This window comes from Suricata suricatta, chromosome X, assembly GCF_006229205.1.
Source record: "Suricata suricatta isolate VVHF042 chromosome X, meerkat_22Aug2017_6uvM2_HiC, whole genome shotgun sequence".
NCBI lineage: Eukaryota > Metazoa > Chordata > Mammalia > Carnivora > Herpestidae > Suricata > Suricata suricatta.
Window position 1 is genome coordinate 61,263,724 of NC_043717.1, and position 24,905 is coordinate 61,288,628.

Sequence of the window (24,905 nt, forward strand, 5' to 3'; positions counted from 1 at the left end):
TACTAGTCCGGCACTTGCTTCTACTGAGGACTAATGGAAGTAGAAAAGGATACAGTATAAGTGTTAGTGGCAACTGACAAGCCTTTATTTCTGAATACTTGTTCCATCTGTGCTTCATTGAAGAATTCGGCACAAAATATATGGTGAATATATTTCTCAAACAAAAACACACTACAAATGTTCTGACAGCAAGGCAGAATATTTTAAAGATGGTTGTGTAAAATCAGAGGTATATGAGTGACATATGTTCGATATAAAAAAAAAACACTTTAGAGATGTGTTAGGACATTATCTCCTATCTTTCCCTTCTAAGTGAGTGCTTATGGTAATATATTGCTTGCAGAGATAAGAAGGTCACTCATTTGTGCAAAACTTCTTGCATACATTTATAAAAATAAACAAGCTAATATGGAGGAAGACAACTGAAGGTTCAGTTTACCCCAGATATGATTACGTATTTGCAATCATCTGTATATATGTATGTGGCATTTCCTTTATTTCCCAAAATAGAAATTGTGGGGAAGCCCTAGAAAAATAAATAAATAAAATATTTTGTACATTTAAAATGTTTTACTAAAGAAGTTGCATGCATATACTGGGAGTTACACCAAGTTAAAAATATGAATCAATGTAACTTTAGTCATCTTCAGTTATTATTAACTGAAATTATCACAGTATTAATGGACCTTTATATTAAAAATTCCATTTCCCAAGCCAAACTAGTAGACATGTCCTTAGTCATTTCTTTCTACAGATAAGATAACAAAACAGAAATAAAGCCGGGAAAAATCAACAGCACTTAATATTGCATTTTTTAAAGTAACCAGAATGGTTTTATGAGACAACTTTCCTTAATTCTGACCCTGCACCCACTCATTGCTAAATTGTAATATGGAAAAAGAAGATTAAGTGGGGACAAAAGGAGAGGAAAAGAGATAGAGAATGGAAACAGAGAGAGAAGGGCAGAGAGGTGGAGAAATCAATGTGAATCATATTTCCATCCTGCAGTGAGGGGGTGGTAATTGGAATTACAATGGAAAAAAATAAACCAGGGGCAGGAGAGGAGAGCAACATGCTTCAGAGTAAGAGAACCCTGGGCTCCTCTCATTCCACAAACAATACTAGGTAAGTATAAAATCATACTAAATACCCCAGAAATTGACCTGAAAAGGTCCACAATTAAAGATAGAGAAGAGATGTGCCTGGATGGCTCAGTTAGTTAACATCCAACTTTGGCTCAAGTTATGATCTCATAGTTCGAGGGTTTGAGCCTTATGTCAGGTTCTGTGCTGATGGCTCAGATCTCAGAAACTGCTTCAGATTTTGTGTCTCCCTCTCTCTCTTCCTGTTCCTTGCTCATGTGCTCTCTGTCTCTCTCGCGCGCTCTCTCTCTCAAAATAAATATTAAAGGATATAAAAGAACTCTTTTGAAAAAAGAAAGAGAAGAGGCCACATCAAAGAAGGTAGGAAGTGCAGATATGTCGTTTAGTGGAGAAAGAGATCCTGGATGCTTTGGAGGGGAAAGCCAGGTTCACAGAGAAGGGAGAGAGAGAGAGAGAGAGAGAGAGAGAGAGAGAGAGAGAGAGAGAGAGAGAAGCACAGAAGGAAACTCACAAAGAGACTATTTCCCCAAAACCATTGGCTTGGAAAATAAGAGGGGCAAATTTAGTCAGATCTTGCAATCAACAGGGCTTAAACCCTAGAGTTTTAAAGGACAGGAAGCTTGACTGGTATAGAGTCCTGAAAGCTGTGCTCTGCTCACAGGAGAAGGCAGGTAAACAACATGGGAGCAGATGGCATTGCAACAAAGATCTGAAGCATGCTTGAGGCACACAGTGGGGAGAATATTCGCTCTTCTCAGAGTATATCCTGAAGTCAGCTTTCACAGATACACCTCTCTGGGTGCTGGCTGGTACTGCTTCCCACACTACTACTCAGCAAAAACCCAGTGTCACTTGTAGTAAGCAGCTCAGCATGAACACATGCTGCCAAACTTGCTTATACCAAACCCACTTTTTGCATCCTAGAAAGACAGCTCTTCTTAGTCAAGATTACCTCAATACCAGCATGGCAGGCCCCTCCTTCAGAAGACCAGCACAAACTCTTGCTGACACCACATCTCCTGACGAGAGAGTTCTGCAGGGCCATGGCTCTGGTGGAGTTGGCATCAGGTCTCATTCACAAGCACACCAGAGGGCACCGAGGTATGGTATAACATACCCATATTCTGGCCAGGGACCAAAAACTGCCCACAGTATGCAAGAAGAACATCTGCAGATAACCAATTTGAATGATAAAGCAGCCAAAACACCACAGTAGAGTGCACACAGTGCACACCAGAGACACTCCCTGAAGTGCCAGGCCCTGGGCACTACATAATCTCTTCTTCATAAGGCTATTACTTTTAGCAGCAGAAGACATAACTGGCTTTTCTAATACAAAAAAAAGAGCAGAGACTTACACAAAATGCTGACAGAGGAATTTATCCCAAATGAGAGAACAAGATAAAGCCATGACCAAAGATGTAAGCAAAACAGATATAAGTAACCTATTTGATGGAGAATTTAAAGCAATAATCATAAGGCTACTCAGTAGGCTTGAGAAAAGAATAGAAGACATCAGAGAGACCCTTAACATGGAGATAAAATAGTTAAAAATGAAGCAATCAGACATAAACAATGCAGAAAATGAGACTGGAAACAAGCTTGATGCAATGAACAGCAGGCTATAGGAAGCAAAAGAGTGAATTAGTGACTCTAAAGACAAAATAATGGAAAACAATGACGCTTAACAAAAGAAAGAATAATTAATGGAATATGAGAATAAACTTAAGGAACTCAATGCCTATGTCAGATGTAATGGCATTCATATTATACAAGTCCCCCAAGAAGAAGAGAGAGAAATGGGGACATAAAATTTATTTGAAGAAATAGATTAAAAACCCCTTAATCTAGGGAAGGAAACAGACATCCAGATGCAGGAGGCACAGATAACTCTCATCAAAACCAACAAAAGCAGACCAACACCAAGACATATTGTAATTACATTTGCAAAATATAGTGATAAAGAACAAAATTATAAAGTGGCAAGACAAAAGAAGTCGTTAACTTACAAAGGAAGACTCATAAGGTTAACTGGAGATTTCTCAACAGAAACTTGGCAAACCAGATGGAGTGGCATGATATATTCAAAGTGCTGATTGGGAAAACTCTGCAGTCAAGAATACTCTATCCAGCAAGGTTAACATGGATAATAGAGAGAGAGATTGTTACTCAAAAAAAATTAAGGAATTCATGACCATAAAACTAGTTATGCATGAATTATTCAAGGGGACTCCTTGATACCAAGGAAAGGCCAACAGTGACAAATATAAGAAAGGATCAGAAAAAAGTCTCCAGACAATGAAAAGTAAAATAGCAATAAATACATTTAAATCAATACTTATTTTGAATGTAAATGTACTAAATACTCCATTCAAAAGATAAAGAATGTCAGAATGGAAAAAAAACCAACAACAACAAAAAACAAGGCCCATCTATATTCTGCTTAGAAGATTGAAAGTGAGGCGATGGAGAAACATTTATCACATAAATGGCTGTCTAAAGCTAGAGTAACAGTACTTGTATCAGACAGACGGGACTTAGAAGCAAAGACTGTAACAAGAGACAAGAGCATTATATAATCATAAGGGAAATAATCCAACAAGAAGATATAACAATTGTAAATATTTACGCATTCAACATGAGAGCACCCAAATACATAAAATATTTAATAACAAACATAAAGGAATTAATGAACATTAACAAAATACTAGTAGGGACTTTAACACCTCACTTACATCAATGGACAGATCATCCAAACAGAAAATCAACAAGAAAAAATGACCTTGAATGACACACAGGACCAGATGGATTTAATAAATATATTCAGAACATTTTATCATAAAACAAGAGAATACACATTCTTTTCAAGAGCATGTGGGCATTCTCAGAATAGATCACATATTAGGTTACAAAACAGGCCTCAACAAATACATGAAGATTGATATCATACCATGGACTTTTTGTGACCACAACACTATGAATCTTGAAATCATTCACAAGAAAAAACTTGAAAAGATAACAAATATATGAAGCTTAAGCAACATGCTACTAAACAATGAATTGGTTAAACAGGAAATCAAAGAAGAAATAAAAAATATATGGAAACAAATGAAAATGAAAACACAACAGTCCAAAACCTTTGGGATGCAGCAAAAGCAATCCAAAGAGGGAAAAATATAGTTATATAGGCTCCCTCAAGAATCAAGAAAAATCTCAAATAAACAACATAACCCTGAACTTAAAGGAGTTACAAAGGGACAAAACCCAAAGAGAGGAAAAGGAAGGGAATAATAAAGATATAACAGAAATCAATGATATTGAAAAAAACCCCAATAGAACATATCAATGAAATCAGGAGGTGGTTCTTTGAAAAACTTAGTAAAATTGATAAATCTCTAGTTATCAAGAAGAAAAGGGAATGCACCCTAATAAATGAAATCACAAGGGAAACAGAAGAATTAATAAACAACACCACAGAAATACAAGCAAATATAAAAGAACATTATGAAAAATTATATGCCAACTAATTGGACAACCTAGAGGAAATGGATAAATTTCTAAAAACATATAGATTCCAAAACAGAAACAGGAAGAAATAGAAAACTTGAACAGACCAATAACCAGCAAAGAAATAGAATCAACAATCAAAAAGCTCCCCAAAAGTCCAGTGTTGAATGGCTTCACAGGCAAATTCTACCAAACATTTAAAGAAGGCCTAATACCTATTCTTCTGAAACTGTTACAAAATATAGAAAAGGAAGAAAAAACTCACAAATTCATTCTATGAATCAGGTTACCCTGATATCAAAAACCAGATAAAAACTCTACCAAAACAGAGAATTAAGGGCAATATCCCTGACAAACATGGACACAAGAATTCTCAATAAAATACTAGCAAACTGAATCTAACAATATATTAATAAATTAATTCATCATGAATTAAGTTCATCAAGAATTAAAGTTTTCACTATTTGCAGATGACATGATACTGTGTATAGAAAATCCAAAAACTCCACCCAAAACTCTTAGAGCTGATATAAGAATTCCCTAAACTCACAGGACACAAAACCAACATAAAGACATCTTTTGCATTTCTATACACCAATAATGAAGCAGCAGAAAAAGAAAACAATGAATCAGTCCCATTTACAATTACATCAAAACCCGTAAGATACCTAGGAATAAACATAACCAAAGAGGTGAAATACATGTACTCTAAAAATTATCAAACACTGATGAAAGAAATTGAAGATAACACAAAATGAAAAGACATTTCATGCTCATTGAGGAGGAGAACAAATATTGTTAAAATGTGTATCTTACCCAATAGACAATCTGGACATTTAATGCAATACCTATCAAAATGCAACAAGAATTTTTCTCAGAGCTAGTAAAAAGAATCTTCAAATATGTATGGAACCACAAAAGATCTGGAACAGCCAAAGAAATCTTGAAAAAGCAAGCCAAAGCTGGAGACATCATACTTCTGGACCTCAAGTTATATTACAAAGCTGGAGTAATCAAAACAGTATGGTACTGGCCAAAAAAAAATAGGCACATAGATAAACTCAGACATGAACTCACAACTATAAGGTCAATTAATCTTCAACAAAGCAGGAAAGAATATCCAGTAGAATAAAGAATTTCTCTTCAACAAATGATGCTGGGAAAACTGGATAGCAACATGCAAAAGAATGAAACTGGACCACTTTCTTACATCAAATACAAAAATAAACTCAGAATGAGTTAAATACCTAAATGTGAGACCTGAAACCATAAAACAGAACACAGGCAGTAACCTCTTTGATATTGTCCTTACCAACTTCTTTCTAGATGTTTCCTGAGGCAAGAGAAACAAAAGCAAAATTAAACTGCTGAAACTTCATCAAAATAAAAAGCATTTGCATAGTGAAGGAAGCAATCCATAAAAGAAGGCAACTTACAGAATTGGAAAAGATATTTGCAAATGATATATCTGATAAAGGTTTAGAACATAAAGAACTCTATAACGAAATATATAAACACTTATAAAATTCAACACGCCAAAACTGAATAATCCAATTAAAAATTGGCAGAAGACATGAATAGATATTTTTCCAAGAAGACAGGGATGGCCAACAGGCACTTGAAAAGATTCTCAGCATCAGGGATCATCAGGGAAATAGAAATCAAAACTACAAGGAGATATTACTTTTCCCCTGTCAGAATGGCTAAAATCAACAACACAAGTAACAACAGGTGTTGGGAAGTATGTAGAGAAACAAGAACCCTCTTGAACTATTGGTGGGAATGCACACTGGTGCAGCCACTCTGGAAAACACTACGAAGGTTCCTCAAAAATTTGAAAATAGAGCCAACCTAGCATCCAGCAATTGAATGACTAGGTATTTACCCAAAGTATACAAAAATATTAATTCAAAGGGATACATGTACTCTGATGCTTGTAGCAGCATTATCTACGAAAGTTATCTATATATAATGGAATATTACTCAACCATAAAAAAGAATGGAACCTTGCCATTTGCAATGAGATTGGTGGAGCCAAAGTAATATGCTAAGGAAAATAAGTCCGTCAGAGAAAGACAAATACCATATGTTTTTATTCATTATGTGAAACTTAAGAAACAAAAAAATGAGCATGGAGGGGGGGAGAAAGGTAGAGGAAAACCAAGAAACAGACTCTTAATTATAGAGAACAAACTCATGTTTACCAGAAAGGAAGTGGGGGAGGGATGGGTTACATAGGTGATAGGGACTAAGGAGTCCACTTGTGATGAGCACCACTGTTGTATGGTAGTGTTGGGTCACTGTAGTGTGCACCCGAGACTAATATTACACTGTATGTTAACTAATTGGAATTAAAAAATAATTTAAAACAATTTTTAAAAATATTTTTAAAAATAGTGGCACTTACTATATGCTATCTCACCTCCAAGAAAGAAAGGAATATAATAAAGTAAAACAAAACAGGAAAGACAGGTGGAAATGAGAGAAATAATAAAAGAAATGACAAACTTCAGACAGTCCTAAGCACCAAAATTTTATGAGGCCCTCTCTATATGGAGGTTTTACTAATGTGGAGATACTACCTTTCTATTTCATTTGTGTGTGTGGTATTCTAGGTACTCTAGGAATTAAATTCAAGGCTTTGTATTGCTTAATCACACATTTAAGTCATCCATGTAAATATATCAAAACCCCTCAAAGAAAAAGTTTGTCTGAGGGGCGCCTGAGTATCTCAGTCGGTTGAGCATCCAGCTTCAGCTCAGGTCATGATCTCGCAGTTTGTGGGTTTGAGTTCACGTTAGGCTCTATGCTGTCAGCTAGCTCAAATCCTGGAGCCTGCCTTCAGATTCTGTGTCTCCATGTCTCTCTGCCCCTTCCCTGCTCACACTCGCTCTCTCTCTCTTTAAAAAATAAATAAAACATTAAAAAAAAGAGTTGGTCTGAAATGAGGATTACACCTTTTTCCGGAATAATCATTATGAAATAAAGTAACTTCCTTTGCTCAGTTTCTTTATCTACTTCTAATTAGTATGAAACCAATAAATTTGGAATATAATTCCTGTTTTATAGATGATGAAACTGAGGTACAGAGAAGGTAAGGGAGGAGCCAAGATGGCAGAGAGGAAGGGAGCTCTGTAAACTTCATCTGCCCCATTATCGAACTGAGAAGGACATTACTCTCATCTGCAAGAGCAGAAGGAGAAAATACGGACTCCAGAAAGAAGAAAACCTCAAAGGTACTTGAGTGAGTGAGTGCGAACTGGGGAGATTGGAAAACGGGCCAGCCCGAGACGGGCAGGGGAGGTGGGAGCCCCAGTCCAACACAGGGTAAGTGCACAGAGCTGGAGAGACAAAGGGAAGAGACAGAGAGACTGAACACGCTCATAGTACTGTCTCTGGGGAAGAGGTAAAGAATGCTTAACTGCGCTTGGACAGAGAAACTCACTCCATATATAACTGCTGGGTAGCCCGAATCCTGAACCCAGGTGGCAAAAGGGAAAGAACAGCTTCCAGCTGGGTGTCATCTTAGCGGGGAGTCAGCAGCCGCGCCCAGGGCGGCGCCAGGGGTGCTCACTTCGACCTCGGTTTTGGAAGTGGGAGCACACACCTCATTTCCATGGCACATCTTGCCCCCAGCATTGGGCGCGCAAATCCCGAATCCCGGGATTTTTTTTTTTCGTTTTTTGTTTTTTTCTTGTACTCATTTTTTATTATCATTACCTTTTTTACTTAAAAATTTTGTAAAAAATTTTACTCCTTATTTTCCTTTCTCCTTTCTCCCTTTTTTTTTCTTTCTTGCAATCCAGATATACTCTCTTGTATCTTATCCTTATCCCTCCCCTCAACTGGTCATACACTTTTAGACTATCCATTGTCCTTCGTTGCCTCTGACTCCCTTTATTTTTTTTTCCTTTCTTCTCTTCTTTTCGTCTCCATTTTCTTTCTTTACTTTCTCCCCTTTAATTTGTTTGTTTGTTTGATTTGTCTGTGCATTTGTGTGCTTCTGTTCCCTCTGTTTGTCTGTTTTCCTTCTTAGGGCTACCCCAAAAAACAAGCCAAAGTGTGCAGGATGGCAAGTTCCAAATATTGCTGAGTAGGGAAATAAAATATTCAAAGGCACAACAAGAGAAACTGGGAGACACCATTAAAAGAATATTTCCTGAAATGAAAGGCTCTGGACAGCCTATAAGCCTCTTTTAACAGAGCAATATTAACAGGTGCAAAGTGCACAATGAGCTTCTTAAAACTGACAAGAGACAGAAAACTAGCCAAAATGACAAAACGAAGGAATTCTCCCCTGAAGAACCTCCAAGAAGAATTCACAGCCACAGACCTGCTCAAGGCAGATCTAGACAACATACCAGATCAAGAATTAAAAACTTGTCATAAAATTATTCGCTGGGGTTGGAAAAAGCATCAAAGAAGCAACTGAGACAATGACTAGGAACTTTGAAAATAGGTGTGATGAGTTAAAAAAAAAAGGCTATAAATGAGGTGAATAATAAAATGCAGATGGCCACTTCACGGACTGAAGAGGCAGAGAGAAGAATAGGTGAACTAGAAGATATAGTTATAGCAAAAGAGGAAGGCAAAAAAAAGAGAGAGAAATTGATCAAAGAGCAGGAAAGGAGAATTGGCGACCTGAGTGAAAAAATCAAATGGAACAACATCTGTATCATAGGAATTCCTAAAGAAGAAAGAGACCAAGGCCCTGAAGGGATACTAGACCATTTTCTAACTGAGAATGTCTCAAATATGGGAAAAGAAATAGACATTCAAATTCAAGAGGCACAAAGAACCCCCTTAAGATATAATTTGAATCAACCTTTGGCACAACATATCATAGTGAAACTGGCAAAATATAAAGATAAAGAGAAAATTCTGAAAGCAGCTACGAAGAAAAGGGCCCTCATGTACAAAAGGGAAACCTATCAGAGTGTTTACAGACATATCTAATGAAACTTGGCAGGCCAGGCAGGAATGGCAGGAAATCTTCAATGTGATGAACAGAAAAAACATGCAGCCAAAAATCCTTTATCCAGCAAGCCTGTCATTCATAATAGAAGGAGAGATAGAGGTGTTCCCAAATAAACAAATATTGAGAGAATTCATGTCCACCAAACCAGCCCTCTAAGAAATCCTAAAAGGGACTCTATGAGGGAAAGATTGCAAAGAATACAAGGTGCCAGAGACACCACTATAAACATGAATTCTATGGAGAACACAATGACTCTAAACCCACATTTTTTGATAATAACATGGAATGTAAATGGACTGAATGCTCCAACCAAACGACACAGGGTAGCAGAATGGATAAAAAAACAAAATCCATCTATTTGCTGTCTACAAGGGACTCATTTTTGACTGGAAGACACCTTGAGGTTGAAAGAAAAGGGATGGAGAAACATCTATCATGCGACTGGAAGCCAAAAGAAAGCCGGACTAGCCATACTTATATCAGACAAACTGGATTAAAGTAATGGCAGGAACAAGAGATGAAGAAGGACATTATTTAATAATTACAGGGTCTCTCCATCAGGAAGAGCTAACAATTATAAATATCTACCTGCCAAATTCGGAAGCACCCAAGTACATAAAACAATTAATCACAGACAGAAACAATCTTATTGATTAGAATGAGCTAATTGCAGGGTACGTTAATACTCCACTGACAGCAATGGATAGATCAGTCAGACAGAAAATCACTAAAGAAACAATGGACCTGAACGACACATTGGAATAAATGGAACTGATAGATATATTTAGAACTCTGCATCCTGAATATAGGAAATTCACTTTCTTTTCAAGTGCACATGTCACATTCTCCAAGATAGATCACATACTGGGGAATAAAGCAGCCCCCTATAAGTGTAAACGAATTGAGATGATCCCATGCAAACTTTCAGATCACAATGCTATGAAACTTGAAATTAACCACAGGAAAAAGTCTGGAAAATCTCCAAAAATGTGGAGGTTAAAAACCACCATACTAAAGAATGATTGGACTAATCAGGCAATTAGAGAAGAAATTAAAAAATATATGAAAAAAAAGAACATGAAAATATAACAATCCAAAATCTCTGGGATGCAGCAAAGGCAGTCTTAAAAGGAAAGTATATTGCAATCCAGGCCAATCTCCACAAATTAGAAAAACCAAAAATTCAAAATCTAACGTAGCACCTACTGTAACTAGAAGGGAAGCAGCAAGAGCACCCCAAACCCAGCAGAAGAAAAGATATCATAAGGATCAGAGAGGAGATAAGCAATATAGAATCCAAAAAAGCAGTGGAGCATATCAATGAAACCAAGAATTGGTTCTTTGAAAAAATAAAGAAAATTGATAAACCTCTAGCCAGCGTCCTCAGAAAGAAAAGAGAGAGCACCCAGATAGACAAAATGATGAATGAAAAAGGATCAATTACAACCAATCCCTTAGAAATACAGGCAATCATCAGAGATTACTATGAAAAATTATATGCAAACAAATTGGACAACCTAGAAGAAATGGACAAATTCATAAATGCACATAAACTGCCAAAATTCAAAGTGGAAGTGATAGAATGCATGAATAGACTGTTAACCAGTGATGAAATCGAATCCTTTGTCAAAAATCTCCCAAAGAATAAGAGCCCAGGGCCAGATGGCTTCCCAGGGGAATTCTACCAGACATTTACAGCAGAGCTAAGACCCATTCTTCTCAAACTATTCCAAAAAATAGAAATAGAAGGAAAACATCCAAACTTGTTCTATGAAGCCAGCATTGCCTTGATACCCAAACCAGAGAGAGACCCAGCAAAGAAAGAGAACTACAGACCAATATCCTTAATGAATACAGATGCAAAAATACTCAACAAGATACTAGCAAATCGAATTCAACAGCATATAAAAAGAATTATCCATCATGATCAAGTGGGATTCATTCCTGAGTTACAGGGCTGGTTCAATATTTGCAAATCCATCAATGTGATCCATCACATTAACAAAAGAAAGGATAAAAACCATATGATCCTGTCGATAGATGCAGAAAAAGCATTTGACAAAATACAGCACCCTTTCTTAATAAAAACCCTTGAGAAAGTCAGAATAGAAGGAACCTACCTAAACATTATAAGAGCAATTTATGAAAAACCCACAGCTAATATCATCCTCAATGTGGAAAAACAGAACTTTCCCCCTGAGATCAGGAACACAACAGGGGTGTCCACTCTCACCACTGTTGTTTAACATAGTGCTGGAAGTCCTAGCATCAGCAGACAACAAAAGGAAATAAAACTCATCAGAATTGGCAAAGAAGAAGTCAAGTTTTCACTTTTCGCAGATGACCTGATACTCTCCATGGAAAAGCCGGCAGACTCCACCAGAAGCCTTCTAGAACTGATTAATGAATTCAGTAAAGTTGCAGGGTACAAAATCAATGTACTGAAATCAGTTACATTTCTATACTCCAATAATGAAGCAGCAGAAATAGAAATCAAGAACCTGATCCCACTCACGATTGCACGAAAAACCATCAAATACCTAGGATTAAACCTAACCAAGGATGTAAAAGACCTATATGATGAAAACTATAGAAAACTTATGAAAGAGATTGAAGAAGACATGAAGAAATGGAAAAACATTCCCTGTTCATGGATCGGAAGAATAAACTTTGTGAAAATGTCATTACTTCCCAAAGCAATCTACACATTCAATGCAATCCCCATCAAAATTGCACCAACATTCTTCTCAAAGCTAGAACAAACTATCCTAAAATTTGTATGGAACCACCGAATAGCCAAAGTAATATTGAAGAAGAAAGGCAAAACGGGAGGCATCACAATCCCAGACTTTAGCCTCTACTACAAAGCTGTCATCCTCAAGACAGTATGGTATTGACACAAAAACAGACACATAGACCAATGGAATAGAATAGAGAACTGAAAACTAGCCCAACAAATGTACGACCAATTAATTTTTGATAAAGCAGGAAAGAGTATCCGATGGAAAAAAGACTGCCTCTTTATCAGGTGGTGCTGGAAAAACTGGACAGCAACATGCGGAAGAATAAAACTAGACCACTTTCTTATTCCATACACAAAAATAAAATCAAAATGGCCAAAATACCTGAAAGTGAGACAGGAAACCATCAAAACCCTCGAGGAGAAAGTAGAAAACAGCCTCCTTGACCTCCTCCGCAGCAATCTCCTACTCGACACATCCCCAAAGGCAAGGGAAATGAAAGCAAAACTGAACTCTTGGGACCTCATCAAGATAAAAAGCTTTTGCACTGCAAAGAGAATAGTCAGGAAAACGAATAGGCAAGCGACAGAATGGGGAAAGATAGTTGCAAATGACATATCAGATAAAGGGCTAATATCCAAAATCCACAAAGAACTTATCAAACACGACACCCCCAAAACAAATAACCCAGTGAAGAAATGGGCAGAAGACATGAACAGACACTTCTCCAAAGAGGACATCCAGATGGACTACAGACACATAAAACGATGCTCCACATCACTCATCATCAGGGAAACACAAATCAAAACCACACTGAGATACCACCTCACGCCAGTCTGAGTGGCTAAAATGAACAAAGCAAGAGACTATGGATGCTGGCGAGGGTGTGGAGAGACGGGCACCCTCGTACACTGTTGGTGGGAATGTAAACTAGTGCAGCCACTCTGGAAAACAGTGTGGAGGTTCCTCAAAAACTATCAATAGATCTCCCTTGTGACCGAGCAATAGCAGTGCTGGGGATTTACCCAAGGGATACAGTAGTGCTGATGCATACGGGCACATGTACCCCAATGTTCATAGCAGCACTGTCAACAATAGCCACATCATGGAAAGAGCCTAAATGTCCAACAACTGATGAATGGATGAAGAAGGTATGTTTTATATATACAATGGAATACTACATGGCAATGAGAAAGAATGAAATATGGACATTTGCAGCAAATTGGATGGAATTCAAGGCTGTCATGTTAAGTGAAATAAGTCAGGCAGAGAAGCATAGATTCCATATGTTTTCACTCCTAGGTCTAACAGGAGAAACCAAACAGGGGACCATGGAGTGGGGAAGCGGGAAAAAGTTTTAGGGAGATGAAGGGAGGCAAATCATGAGAGACTCTTGAATACTGAAAATGAACTGAGGGCTGAAGGGGGAGGGGGAAGGGGGAATTGGCTGATGGACATGGAGGAGGGCACTTGTGGGGAAGAGCACTGGGTGTTATATGGAAACCAACTTGACAATAAACTATATAAAAAATTAACATTAGGACTCCCTTATGTCCTAGCAATAGCACTGCTGGGGACTTACCCAAGGGATACAGAAGTGCTGATGCATAGGGGCACATGTACCCCAATCTTCATAGCAGCAGTTTCAACAATAGCCAAATCATGGAAAGAGCCTAAATGTCCATCAACTGATGAATGGATCAAGAAGATTTGGTTTATATATACAAGGGAATACTACATGGCAATGAGAAAGAATGAAATCTGGCCATTCTTTGAAATGTGGATGAACCTCGAGTGTGTCATGCTAAGTGAAATAAGTCAGGAAGAGAAGGATATATACCATATATATTTACTCATAAGTTTAACAAGAGAAACTTAACAGAGGACTATGGGGGAGGGGAAGGGGGAAAAGAGTTAGGGAGAGGGAGGGAGGCAGATTATGAGAGACTCTTGAATACTGAAAACAATCTGAGGGCTGCAGGGGGAGGGGGAAATGGGAAGGGAGGTGGGGAGCATGGAGGAGGGCAATTGTGGAGATGAGCACTGGGTGTTTTTTGGAAACCAACTTAACAATAAAATATATTTTTAAGAAAAGTGTCAGATGTTTAACCGACTGATCCACCCAGTACCCTTCTATATATTCTTGATTATACAGTGTGCTACATTTATAAATATATTCACAAGGTATAATTAATTCACAGAAGAGGAACCCTTAGTCCAAGCTAAATATTTAAGGTATGCTTTGCAAAGAAGGTGAATCACTGTTTGTAGGTAAAAAATAGTACTCAGAAATGTTTAATCCATCTCAAGCACTTAGTAGCTGTTGTTACCTTAGTATATTACTCTCCTTGTGTCTCTATTTGAAATTTTCCAGTGTTACTGTGCAAGTTAGACAATATAGGAGAAGCACCTAGCACCTGGCCCATGGTGGGCATGCAATAAATAATTAGCTACTCAGAGAGAGAGGTAAGATTTTAAGCTAGTGACCTTATGCACATGGATAGTTGTTTGGGTCATGGGAGAAAGTGTTGATTAGTATAAAATAATGGAAGATGGAAACCATGCATGTATAATGACACCAATTCAAATAAATGCTTGTGCTTTTCTCTACCAGTGCTTAACTGCGTGGATACAGCAGTAAAGAAGGTATTCATTGTACTTTCGATTTGTCTTTTCCTGATGATCAGTGATGTTGAGTATTTTTTCATTTGTCTGTTGGCCATCTGTATATTTCTTTGGAGAAATGTCTGTTCATGTCTTCTGCCCATTTTTAATAGGATTATTTGTTTTTTGGGTGTTGAGATTTCTAAGTTAAATATAGAGAACGAACTGATACCTACCAGAAGGGAGGTGGGGGGGGGATGTGCCAAATATGTGATGGGAATTAAAGAGGGCACTTGTGATGAGCACCAGGTGATATATGGAAATGTTAAATCACTATACTGTATACCTGAAACTAATATTACACTATATGTTCACTAATGTGAATTTTAAAATTAAAAAAATAAGGTATTCATATATTCAACAAATATTTATTGAGCACCACACTAAACTAGTCACCATACTAAACACCAAGGAAATCAGGGTAAATAAAAGAGCCCTCATAGAGCCCTTTGAATTCTAGGGGTAGTGAGTGTTAAGTGTTGGAAAGAAGAGATGATGCTAAAAAGAAACAATATATGAAGAGAGCTAGACTACTCCAGAGCTAGGATTTTGCTAAGTGGGAGGGACAATAAATAAGGAGGTAAAGCACTTGTGGATAATAGTAAGAGAATTGTTGCAGTCATGAGCATGAAAACAAGAAAAGTTAGAGAGGATGGAGATAAAAATGGAGAGAAAGGAATGTAATAAATGGAGAGAAAAAATGAATGAGTATAAAGATCTCTAAGAGGCAGAAAAATCTAGTTAGTGAAGTTTGAACTAGAAAAAAATTATACCAACACTCCTCTATCTTACATATTTTTCTGAATTTGTGAAGCTTTCCTAGACTTTGTCTGATAGTTGACCATATATATGATGTCACTATGTATTAGAAGGAATATAGCTTATGGAATTCATTTCATGACATAATATTCTTTCATCTATACATGAATAGTTGATAAATTCTTTATGTGTATATATTTAAATACATATAATTGTTATTTAATATAGTATAATATATATTATATCTATTTTAATTTATAGGTATATAAGTTATTTTTAATATATTACATGTAATATCTATATATTAAACTATGACCTTTGTACATTGAGAACATATCAATGGAAGATAAAGAGTAATGTATTGACAGTGGGATTGTATCTTACATCATCAATGTACTATCTTAAAACAAGTCACAATATGCCACGAATTTCTTTACCTCTTTGTGCAAGAGTTTGCATTCGCCATCAAAGTATGTTCTAAAGGAAGGTTCACAGAATTCTTTACTGATCCTAAAAGGACTGCTGTGATCTCTTTTGATGATTTTCATAAAGTACATTAACTATTAAAATAAGACATTTATTCAGATCTGCTCATATAGTTACCCTGTTTCTCCACTAAGAGTACTAGAGTTTTGAGACACCTGACTAGTTCAGTCGGTGGAGCATGTGACTCCTGATCTTGAGGTTGAGAGTTTGAGCCCCATGTTGGGTGTAGAGATTACTTAAAAATAAAATTGTAAAAAAAAATACTAGAGTTTCACTGTGAACCTAAAACTGCTCTAAAAAATAAAGCACATTAAAAAATAACAAAGTATCCTAAAATGTCTGATAATTACAAAATCAAGGCAAATGATATATTTATAGTACCTTCCTCCAATTCTCTGCAAATGTTCTAATAAGCAGCGATATAGATCTGTATTTTTACGGTTTAGATCAGCTAGTAACTCTCCAAAATATTTGGGGTCCAATTTTTCAGGGCCATCATCTTCAATTATCACCTGAAGAAAACATCAACCATAATTATAAACAACATTAAGTATTTCTAAATTGATAGACATTTTGATATCAAAGGAGAAAAAGTTACATAACCTATTAATACAAGTTACTTATTACCAAGTCATCACATGAATCAACCCACTAAGTTTTCTTTGCATCGGAGGCAAACATTTTTCAATATGGGAGGAATTTAAAGGAAAAGCAACATTGCAATAGCATTTTCAATTTTATTTAATGAATCTAAGTGACCTAATGAATGAAAAACTTGAATAATTTATATAAAAATTATTTAATATATATGCTTACATAAAACAGCAAAACTAGTAAATCAAAATCTCTGAATTGCCCATTATCACCACATGGCTTCCTCTTCTATTCCCTGTTAGAAAAGAAAATATTAACTCTTTGAATTATATTGAGAGAGAATTACTTTCATTTGGACTTGTATCTTCTCAATGAAAAGCAGCTTAATTTATTAGCATACCTTGAAGTTAGATTAAATTAACCTTTTCAATTCAATGTGTTTTATTTATTTTTTCTTATATTCCCTCCACTTATTATTCAGACTGAATATCTAGTCAATCCGACATGGGAAAGAGGAGCTAAGGGCCAATGTAGAAAATTCATAGACCTCAAAGACATTTGAAATCCTCAACACGGGGCACCTGGGTGGCTCAGTCGGTTAAGCGTCCGGCTTCAGCTCGGGTCATGATCTCATGGTTGGTGGGTTCGAGCCCTGTGTCAGGCTCTGTGCTGACAGCTAGTGCAGAGCCTGGAGCCTGCTTCAGATTCTGTATTTCCCTCTCTCTCTGACCCTCCCCTGCTCGCGCTGTCTCTCTCTGTCTCTTAAAAATAAATAAAAAACATTATAAAAAATTAAAAAAACCCTCCTCAACACAAATTATTATGAATAGTATCCAAAATAAGACCTATTCGGTTGGCTTCATATAATTTGTTACCAATCTTTTCAATAATGTTGACCACCTTGCCTCCACCTCCAAAACAGCACTATGTGGAGATTAATAACTTAGGTTGCATTCCATACTACCTTTGATATTGCATATGGTACCAAAGCTGTCCTATAAATACATTTATTCCTAGGTATATACAGGATAAATGGACTCCAAATTTGACCACTGATAACTTCCTTTTCAACCTGTCTTCTGCATGCAGACTCTAAAAAAATGATGCATGCTAAGGCAAATAGAAGATTTACAAAGTAAGATTGCAAAAGTAAGCAAAGATGGGCTTTTCATAGCCATGTCTGTGTTATGCTAAGCCATTTATAACATACAGATAAATACAAAAGACCATATTCAAAATACAGTACAGTATCATCATGTTTTTATTAAGTATATATTAAGATATATATTTTCACATTTTTGAAAGTCTTAAATACACTACCATGTATCTTGTCCATATACCCTTTGAAGTTGCTCTTTTAGAGAAGTAATCATTGCCTCTGAGACTAAAATCTCCTATATGTAGGGATGAGTAGATAAATTGGTAAAGTCAATTATCATCACATAATATGTGTAAATGTCATAGAATTACTAAGTTGTGTATATTCAATACAAATGCTAACATGAATATAGTAACATCACCTATTTCCCAACATTTTCTTTGTTCCAATCATAGTAGGAACAATGCTTACTGTCCTGGGCATACATCATGATATTCCTGTCTCTAGTCCTTAGTCATATTTTTTGCTGCCTGGAAAACTCTCTCCTTCTTGCTGTGTATTCAAATCTTACCCATACTTTGAACTCCTCTCAAGATTTAATATCACCATGAAAACTGAAAATATGCCAGCCAGCAAACTAATTCAGTTTAGTTTTTTGTACTCAATTATCTTGAATCGTTTTCATATTATTTTACATATGTAAATATTGTTTTCTCAGCACTATCTCTATACCCAAAAGAAATAAACTTAAGAGTAATGAATGAGTCATATTTTTTATATATCTCATATTATCTAGCACAATACTGGTTGAACACTGTATAGTTAGTTGCTTTGTAAGTACTTGTTGAACTGAAATAAGTCAGGTACCTACCTGGTTAGAAGTGATCCCAAATACTAGTTGGTTCTGGAAAGATTTTTTACAGTTTCTCTATTAAAGAAGTTGACCAAGAATGGTGAAAATAAAAAAAGAGCATAGATAGTGCTTCCTCAAGAATGTCATGGTTATCCCTTACACTTTCTTCCTAAGTTTAGGTAAGTCTAATTGTAACAACTAAACTGAACTTGCAGAGTTGGAAACTGGCATTTGAATCTTACCTAGGTTTCTAAATTTTGGCAGTCAACTCCTTAGTGGTAGGCTCCTCTCAGGAAATTAAGATCAAAATTAAGCAAGGCTTTATTCAGAATAATCAAAAGAATGATTTCATGTTTTACTCATGCATTACTCCCTTATGAACCATCTATACATTTACCAAACTGGGAGTGGCTTAAAACATGGTTTCCAATATGATTTTAACATCCAAGGTTAACTGGATAAGGGAAAATCTAGCTGTCATGTTAGTGTCATTCTATGATCTTCAGATTATTTCATTGCTGTAGCTGGTCAGGTAGATACCTTATTCCTGCCTCACCACTCCATGTGTGTCCCTTCAAAATCTATAACTTTCCCAAGTAGAAGAAGACATTTATTTAGCCAACAATATTCAAATGCTGCATTCCCATTAGAATCTCCAAGCAACTAATTTGATATGTTTAGTATTTTCTATATTTTTATTTTAGCTTCTTATAGTCCCCTCATAATGCTGTGAAAATCATTTTTTTCCTTTTAGTGTAATTCATTTGACAGAGTAATTTCATGATGCCAAACTGTCTTAAAATATTTCTTTCTTATTTTTGCACAAATATTCTGTCATTGCACTTCACACTAGCACATTTTTTAGGTACATAATTCTTTGCCCACATGAATCTTTAGTGCCATTACTAAAACTTTTGATTATGTGATTTCTATGTGGTAGATTTAGGCACCAAAATAAAGAATCACAGAGTCCAGCCAGTTAAATATCTGGCTTTTGGCTTCAGCTAAGGTCATGATCTTGTGGTTTGTGGGATTAAGCTCTACATAAGGCTCCACGCTGACAGCATGGAGCCCACTTCAGATTCTCTCTATCCCTCTCTTTCTATCCCTCCTCCATGCTTTCACTCTCCTTATTTCTCTCTAAAAATAAATTAATAATTTTAAAAGTCACAGAGTCCAGGGTAAGGAATTACATCAACATTATATCTATGTTCATAGCTATAAAGAGGTGCTAAAATTACAAAGGAAAGTGATTTTATTTGGGGCAATGATGATAATAACTAGTATTTATTTAGTCCTTACTATTTGCCAGATAATTTGCTATGAACTCTACATAAATATTAAATGAGGTAATATTTTCTCATAACTACTATATAATATTGCGTCCCCAGACAACCTCTCATATTTGTCTTCTCAGCTACTTTGAAATTAGACTGTCCCTAATCGCACTATTTTGAAGTTTAGTTGGGCTAGGACTTGAAACAGTAAGAGTTTGGGGCACCTGGGTGGTTCAGTCGGTTAAGCTTCCAAGTTTGGCTCAAGTCATGATCTCACGGTTCATGGGTTCAAACCCTGTGTTGGGCTCTGTGCAGACAGCTTAGAGCCTTGAGCCTGCTTCCGATTCTGTGTCTCCCTATCTGTCTGCTCCTCTCCCAGTCATGCTCTGTCTCCCTCTCTCTCAAAAATAACTAAACATTAAAAATTTAAAAATATAAATAGTAAGAGCTTTATTAGCATAAAACTATGCAAAATATGCCTGAATTTCAGGTAATAAATTTAATCAGCTAAAGAAAGGGTAAGAGCATTAGAATTAAAGAATGGGTTCTTCTGGCAAAAGAGATGTCAAGATGGAAAAACAGGAAGCAAAATATAACTCCTTTGTGTATATATTTCTTCTCATATTTGTGTAGTCTATACTTTATGATAACATTTGAATAATACTCAATAAAAAAAACAAAAGCCAGTTGGGTTCAAATTTTTGGAAGGAGAGGACAGACAGAAATCAGATTCTCATATGCTGTTAAGTCTTTTACAGGACTATCCTTAACAATAGGATGACATTTCCTAACTGTAAACTGTGATGTTCCAGTTACAAATATTTTCTATTACTAAATCACAGGTTGTTGGAGCTCCTTAGCTTTATTGGAACTGTTTTTTATCTATGTTGTGACATATCTTTTAAAGTTGGCTCAAATCTATGTTCTTGTTGCTTTGAAAAAGCCAAAATAAAAAGCCTCCAAAGAAAACATGAGTATTTGGGGTCAGAATAATGGTAGGTATAATGGTATTTCTCTCTGTGACAAATATTGAATTGATAGGATACTGGAGATATCAGTGTACTCATATTTACTCTTCTGCCTGATGAACGAGAGTTATCTTAAATGTCAATCTTGGATACTAGCTTTAGTTTTTCACTTATAAAAAGGGAAGGAGTATAAGCTATGGTGAATAATAGTTGTTCCTTGTGATATTTCTACAAAAATTTACAAAAATCATTAAAGATTATTCAGCATGCATCAATCAAGTACTTCAATTAGATCATTATTTAACTATAATAATGGCCAGGCAGTCCAACTCCTCGTTTCTGACTGCAGTTAAAAATTCTTTGTTTAGAATTGCTACCATAAACCCAAGGCAAGGAAAGAATGGTTAGGAGTGATACTAAAGGCAAATTCGTGGTCATTATTTCAAAAATCTGTAGACAGAACGTGCCTTGTAAAGAAAACCATGGGCCTCAACTTACTCCTGCCTTAGAAGTCTTTGTCCTGGTTTTAGTTTGTGTTTTTGCTTCTTATTTGTAGTCTATGAGATTCCAGGAGTGGAATTTTCTTGCTAGCATCTATATTATATAAATTTTGATAGTCAAAGATCATACTTTTGTCCATATTTACAAAGCTCATTGGTAGTGATTATAAAGCCCTTGCAGATACTAGACATACAATAGTTATGGATTTCAGCACAGACATCTATACTTTTTTGTCTGGTGCCCTTCAGGGTTAATGGCACACATTTGTGAGAATGCTCCTTATTTCTGATTAAGGAATAAATCACAATCCAGTAGTACAGGGTGTTGGCTTAACTAAATTTACTTCCACTGGGTAACCTGCCTAAACGTGTACATTTTCTACCTATTTAGAAGCGTTGCTTAGCATATTATAAAGTGCTCAAAATGCCATGATATATAAAGCCAATTATATATAAATGCCTAACACTCTAAAAGGTCATGAACATATTAGGTAACAAGGTCTGCTGTGCTTAGACCTTATTGAGTAGTAACCTTTTGCTACTTGATAATTGAAAACATCACTTTGACTAAAAGGTTACAATATATAGATTATTATCCTGCAAGGCTCATAATGATATGGTGACATTTATAGATAAATAATGTTACTGCTTCATTAATTTTGCTTTAAATTGGAACATTTAATAACTGTCAGAATGATTGAATCCCTAGTTAATCCTGGAGAAATTAACCCTTATGGAATTAAATGCCTTTTAGGTACAACATCATTTGGCTAATAAGGTAAAAAACATAATTGATCTCTTCCTATCTTGTACCACAAGAATAAGTCCTAGAAGAATGCAAAGCACCAGAATTTTAGGTTCTGAAAATCCTCACTTCTATTTTAATCTCCATAGGTACGTTAATAAAGAAAAGGTGCATTATACAGTACCTGATACATAGAACATTTTCAGTAAATGTTGACACTGAATTAAATGTATTCAATCACAATTCTAAACTGAAGACTTTACTCATAACAACAGTTCTGTACTTGAAATAAAGTCCTAATTTAATTTGCTATGTAAGTAAACCTAGGCAGCAAAATGTTGCAATGAGAAAGAATGGAAATTGGGCCAAAAATGGAGCTCCCACTTCCTAGTTGAAGGTTAAGTATATTGGTTACCTCTCTGAACTTCAACTATAAAATGTAGATAATTTAGTATCTATTTGATAAAGTTACTGGGGATATCACTTTTTTTTGTAAGTTGTTAAACCATAATATAAATTAATGGCTTTATTTAACCTAAGGGAAATGGACAATTGGCTATTTGAATAGTGATAGAAGAAGTGGAAGACAATTGTAAACTTTCTACAAAAATCTCAGCTGACTGAGAGTAGAGACATGGTCTTTATATCTTTCTTTAATTCCACCATCTAGTATAGTACCTGAGTATAGTAGATGCTAAGTAAACATTTGTTGCAAAGTAAGTAGTGAGAAGGTTGTTTGTAATAAAGATGAAATTGCTGCTAAATGTTAAGTATAATAGATGGAAAAGCACTATCTAGAAGAGGCGCTTTAACACCTTTAAAAGGTGAAACCTAATCAAAGTTGTCCTCATTCGTTTTTGGGGTGTGTTGTAAAATTTGACATTGTTATAAAATAAGATGATTTTCCCACTCCCAACTAAGTGAAAAAAGGTAGGTGTTTTTGGATTGTTATTTTATAATGAATACAGGTGATTGAATTTGCAACATTTTGTGAAAGCTTAGATTATTCTTTCTGACTAGAAAATAAAATGTATAATATTTTCCTATAATACAAGTGACTATCAAGAATTCATGAAGCTTTTTCTCATGGACAATGGACACTTTTCACTATTTTCCCTTTTTTTTTTTCCTATGGTTTCACAAAAGCTCAGAGCAAAGTGTTTAGCTCAGTTTTACTAGTGACATGGAACTCTGTAGCCTGTTTTTCTGTGTACTATCTTTTCCTTCTAGGGCTATTGCTCCATTATATTTACACTGTCCCTGACGTCTTTTTCTATTCCATTACATCTTATTTGTTCTCTTAAGCTACTCAAAATCCTTTTTTTAGTTTATCAATTTATTTTGAGAGAGAGAAGAGAGAGAGAGAGCACACACAAGCTCGGGAGAGAAAGAGAGAAAGGGAGGGAAAGAATCCCTAGCAGGCTCCCCTGGAGCCTGACATGGGGATCAGTCTCACAAACCATTGGATGATGACCTGAGCTGAAATCAAGAATGGGACATTCAACACACTGAGCCACCTAGGGGTCCCCAACTTCTTTTTTAATTTTTTGGTAATGAAGTGGGATATATAACAAAGAAATTACATTATAATTTTTAAAAGTTCTATTTATTTACATGATCTCTAAACCCAACGTGGGGCTTGAATTCACAACCTTGAGGTCAAGGTTCAGATGCTCTACCATCTGAGCCAGACAGATGTCCCTCAAAGAAATTGATTTTAAATGAATATGTATTTTTAAATACATAACTCCTTGGTAACACCACTGTCACCACATTTTTCTCTTTTCCACCTCTCTGTCATTTCTATATGCTGACATTCTTTAGTATATAATGTATTCAAGGAATAGAACCATTGAAGGACCTTACTACACATATCCAGTAGCTCTTTTAATGCAATTTATCTTATATTCTAACTTTTTTACCTTAAACCAAAGTCTAAAGTCTATACCCACAAGCCACATTTAGAATTTAAAAGATCTCAATGGCATGATTTTTTTTCATTCATTCAGCACATATTTAGTGAGAACTTATTAAACACCGATCTAAGGTACACTTCTAAGTGTTACTGGAAAATATACATACATAAGATCCTGCCTTCTCTCTCAAGGGCAGATCTTTTAGAAGAGCTAAGATATGTATCTAAATAATTTTAAAGTAAAGAATAGGTTGACCAGTTAGTGAGGGTTTAAGGAATCTACTCCTGAAATCATTGTTGCACCATATGCTAACTTGGATGTAAATTTTTAAAAAATTTAAAAAATTATAATGTTAAAAGAGAGTCACAGATCAAATACTAAGGAAGTTTTACGAAAGATCCCTAACTTTCAGTTCTATGAGGTAGGTTGTAAATAGGAAGAAACTTCAGACTATGACAACTGATTATGTTTGGTGTGGCAAAGGAAAGGGAAAGTGAAAAAAATAATGCTAAATTTTAACCTTTGTGATTACGGCACTGGAGACATTAATATAAACAGTGGACATAGAAGGAAAAGCTATTATGTGATCAGTTCAGGGTGACTGTGGGACACCCAAGTAGAGATATCAACTAGTCCATTAAAAATAACAAATTAGAGTAGAGGAGGAAAGTTTTGGGAGTTGTCCATGTAAAGATAATCATGTGCAGGTGTCCAC

At 35.8% G+C, this 24,905-nt stretch overlaps 1 protein-coding gene across 1 annotated transcript in view; it reads right to left on the reverse strand.

Moving 5' to 3' along the window:
• The window catches only part of POF1B (POF1B actin binding protein), a 99,460-nt gene that overhangs the window by 32,604 nt on the left and 41,951 nt on the right, over positions 1-24,905 (reverse strand). The window contains exon 6 of the mRNA XM_029930702.1: positions 16,620-16,750. Within this exon, the coding sequence (XP_029786562.1) occupies positions 16,620-16,750 (131 nt within the window). The remainder of the gene's footprint in view (positions 1-16,619; positions 16,751-24,905) is intronic.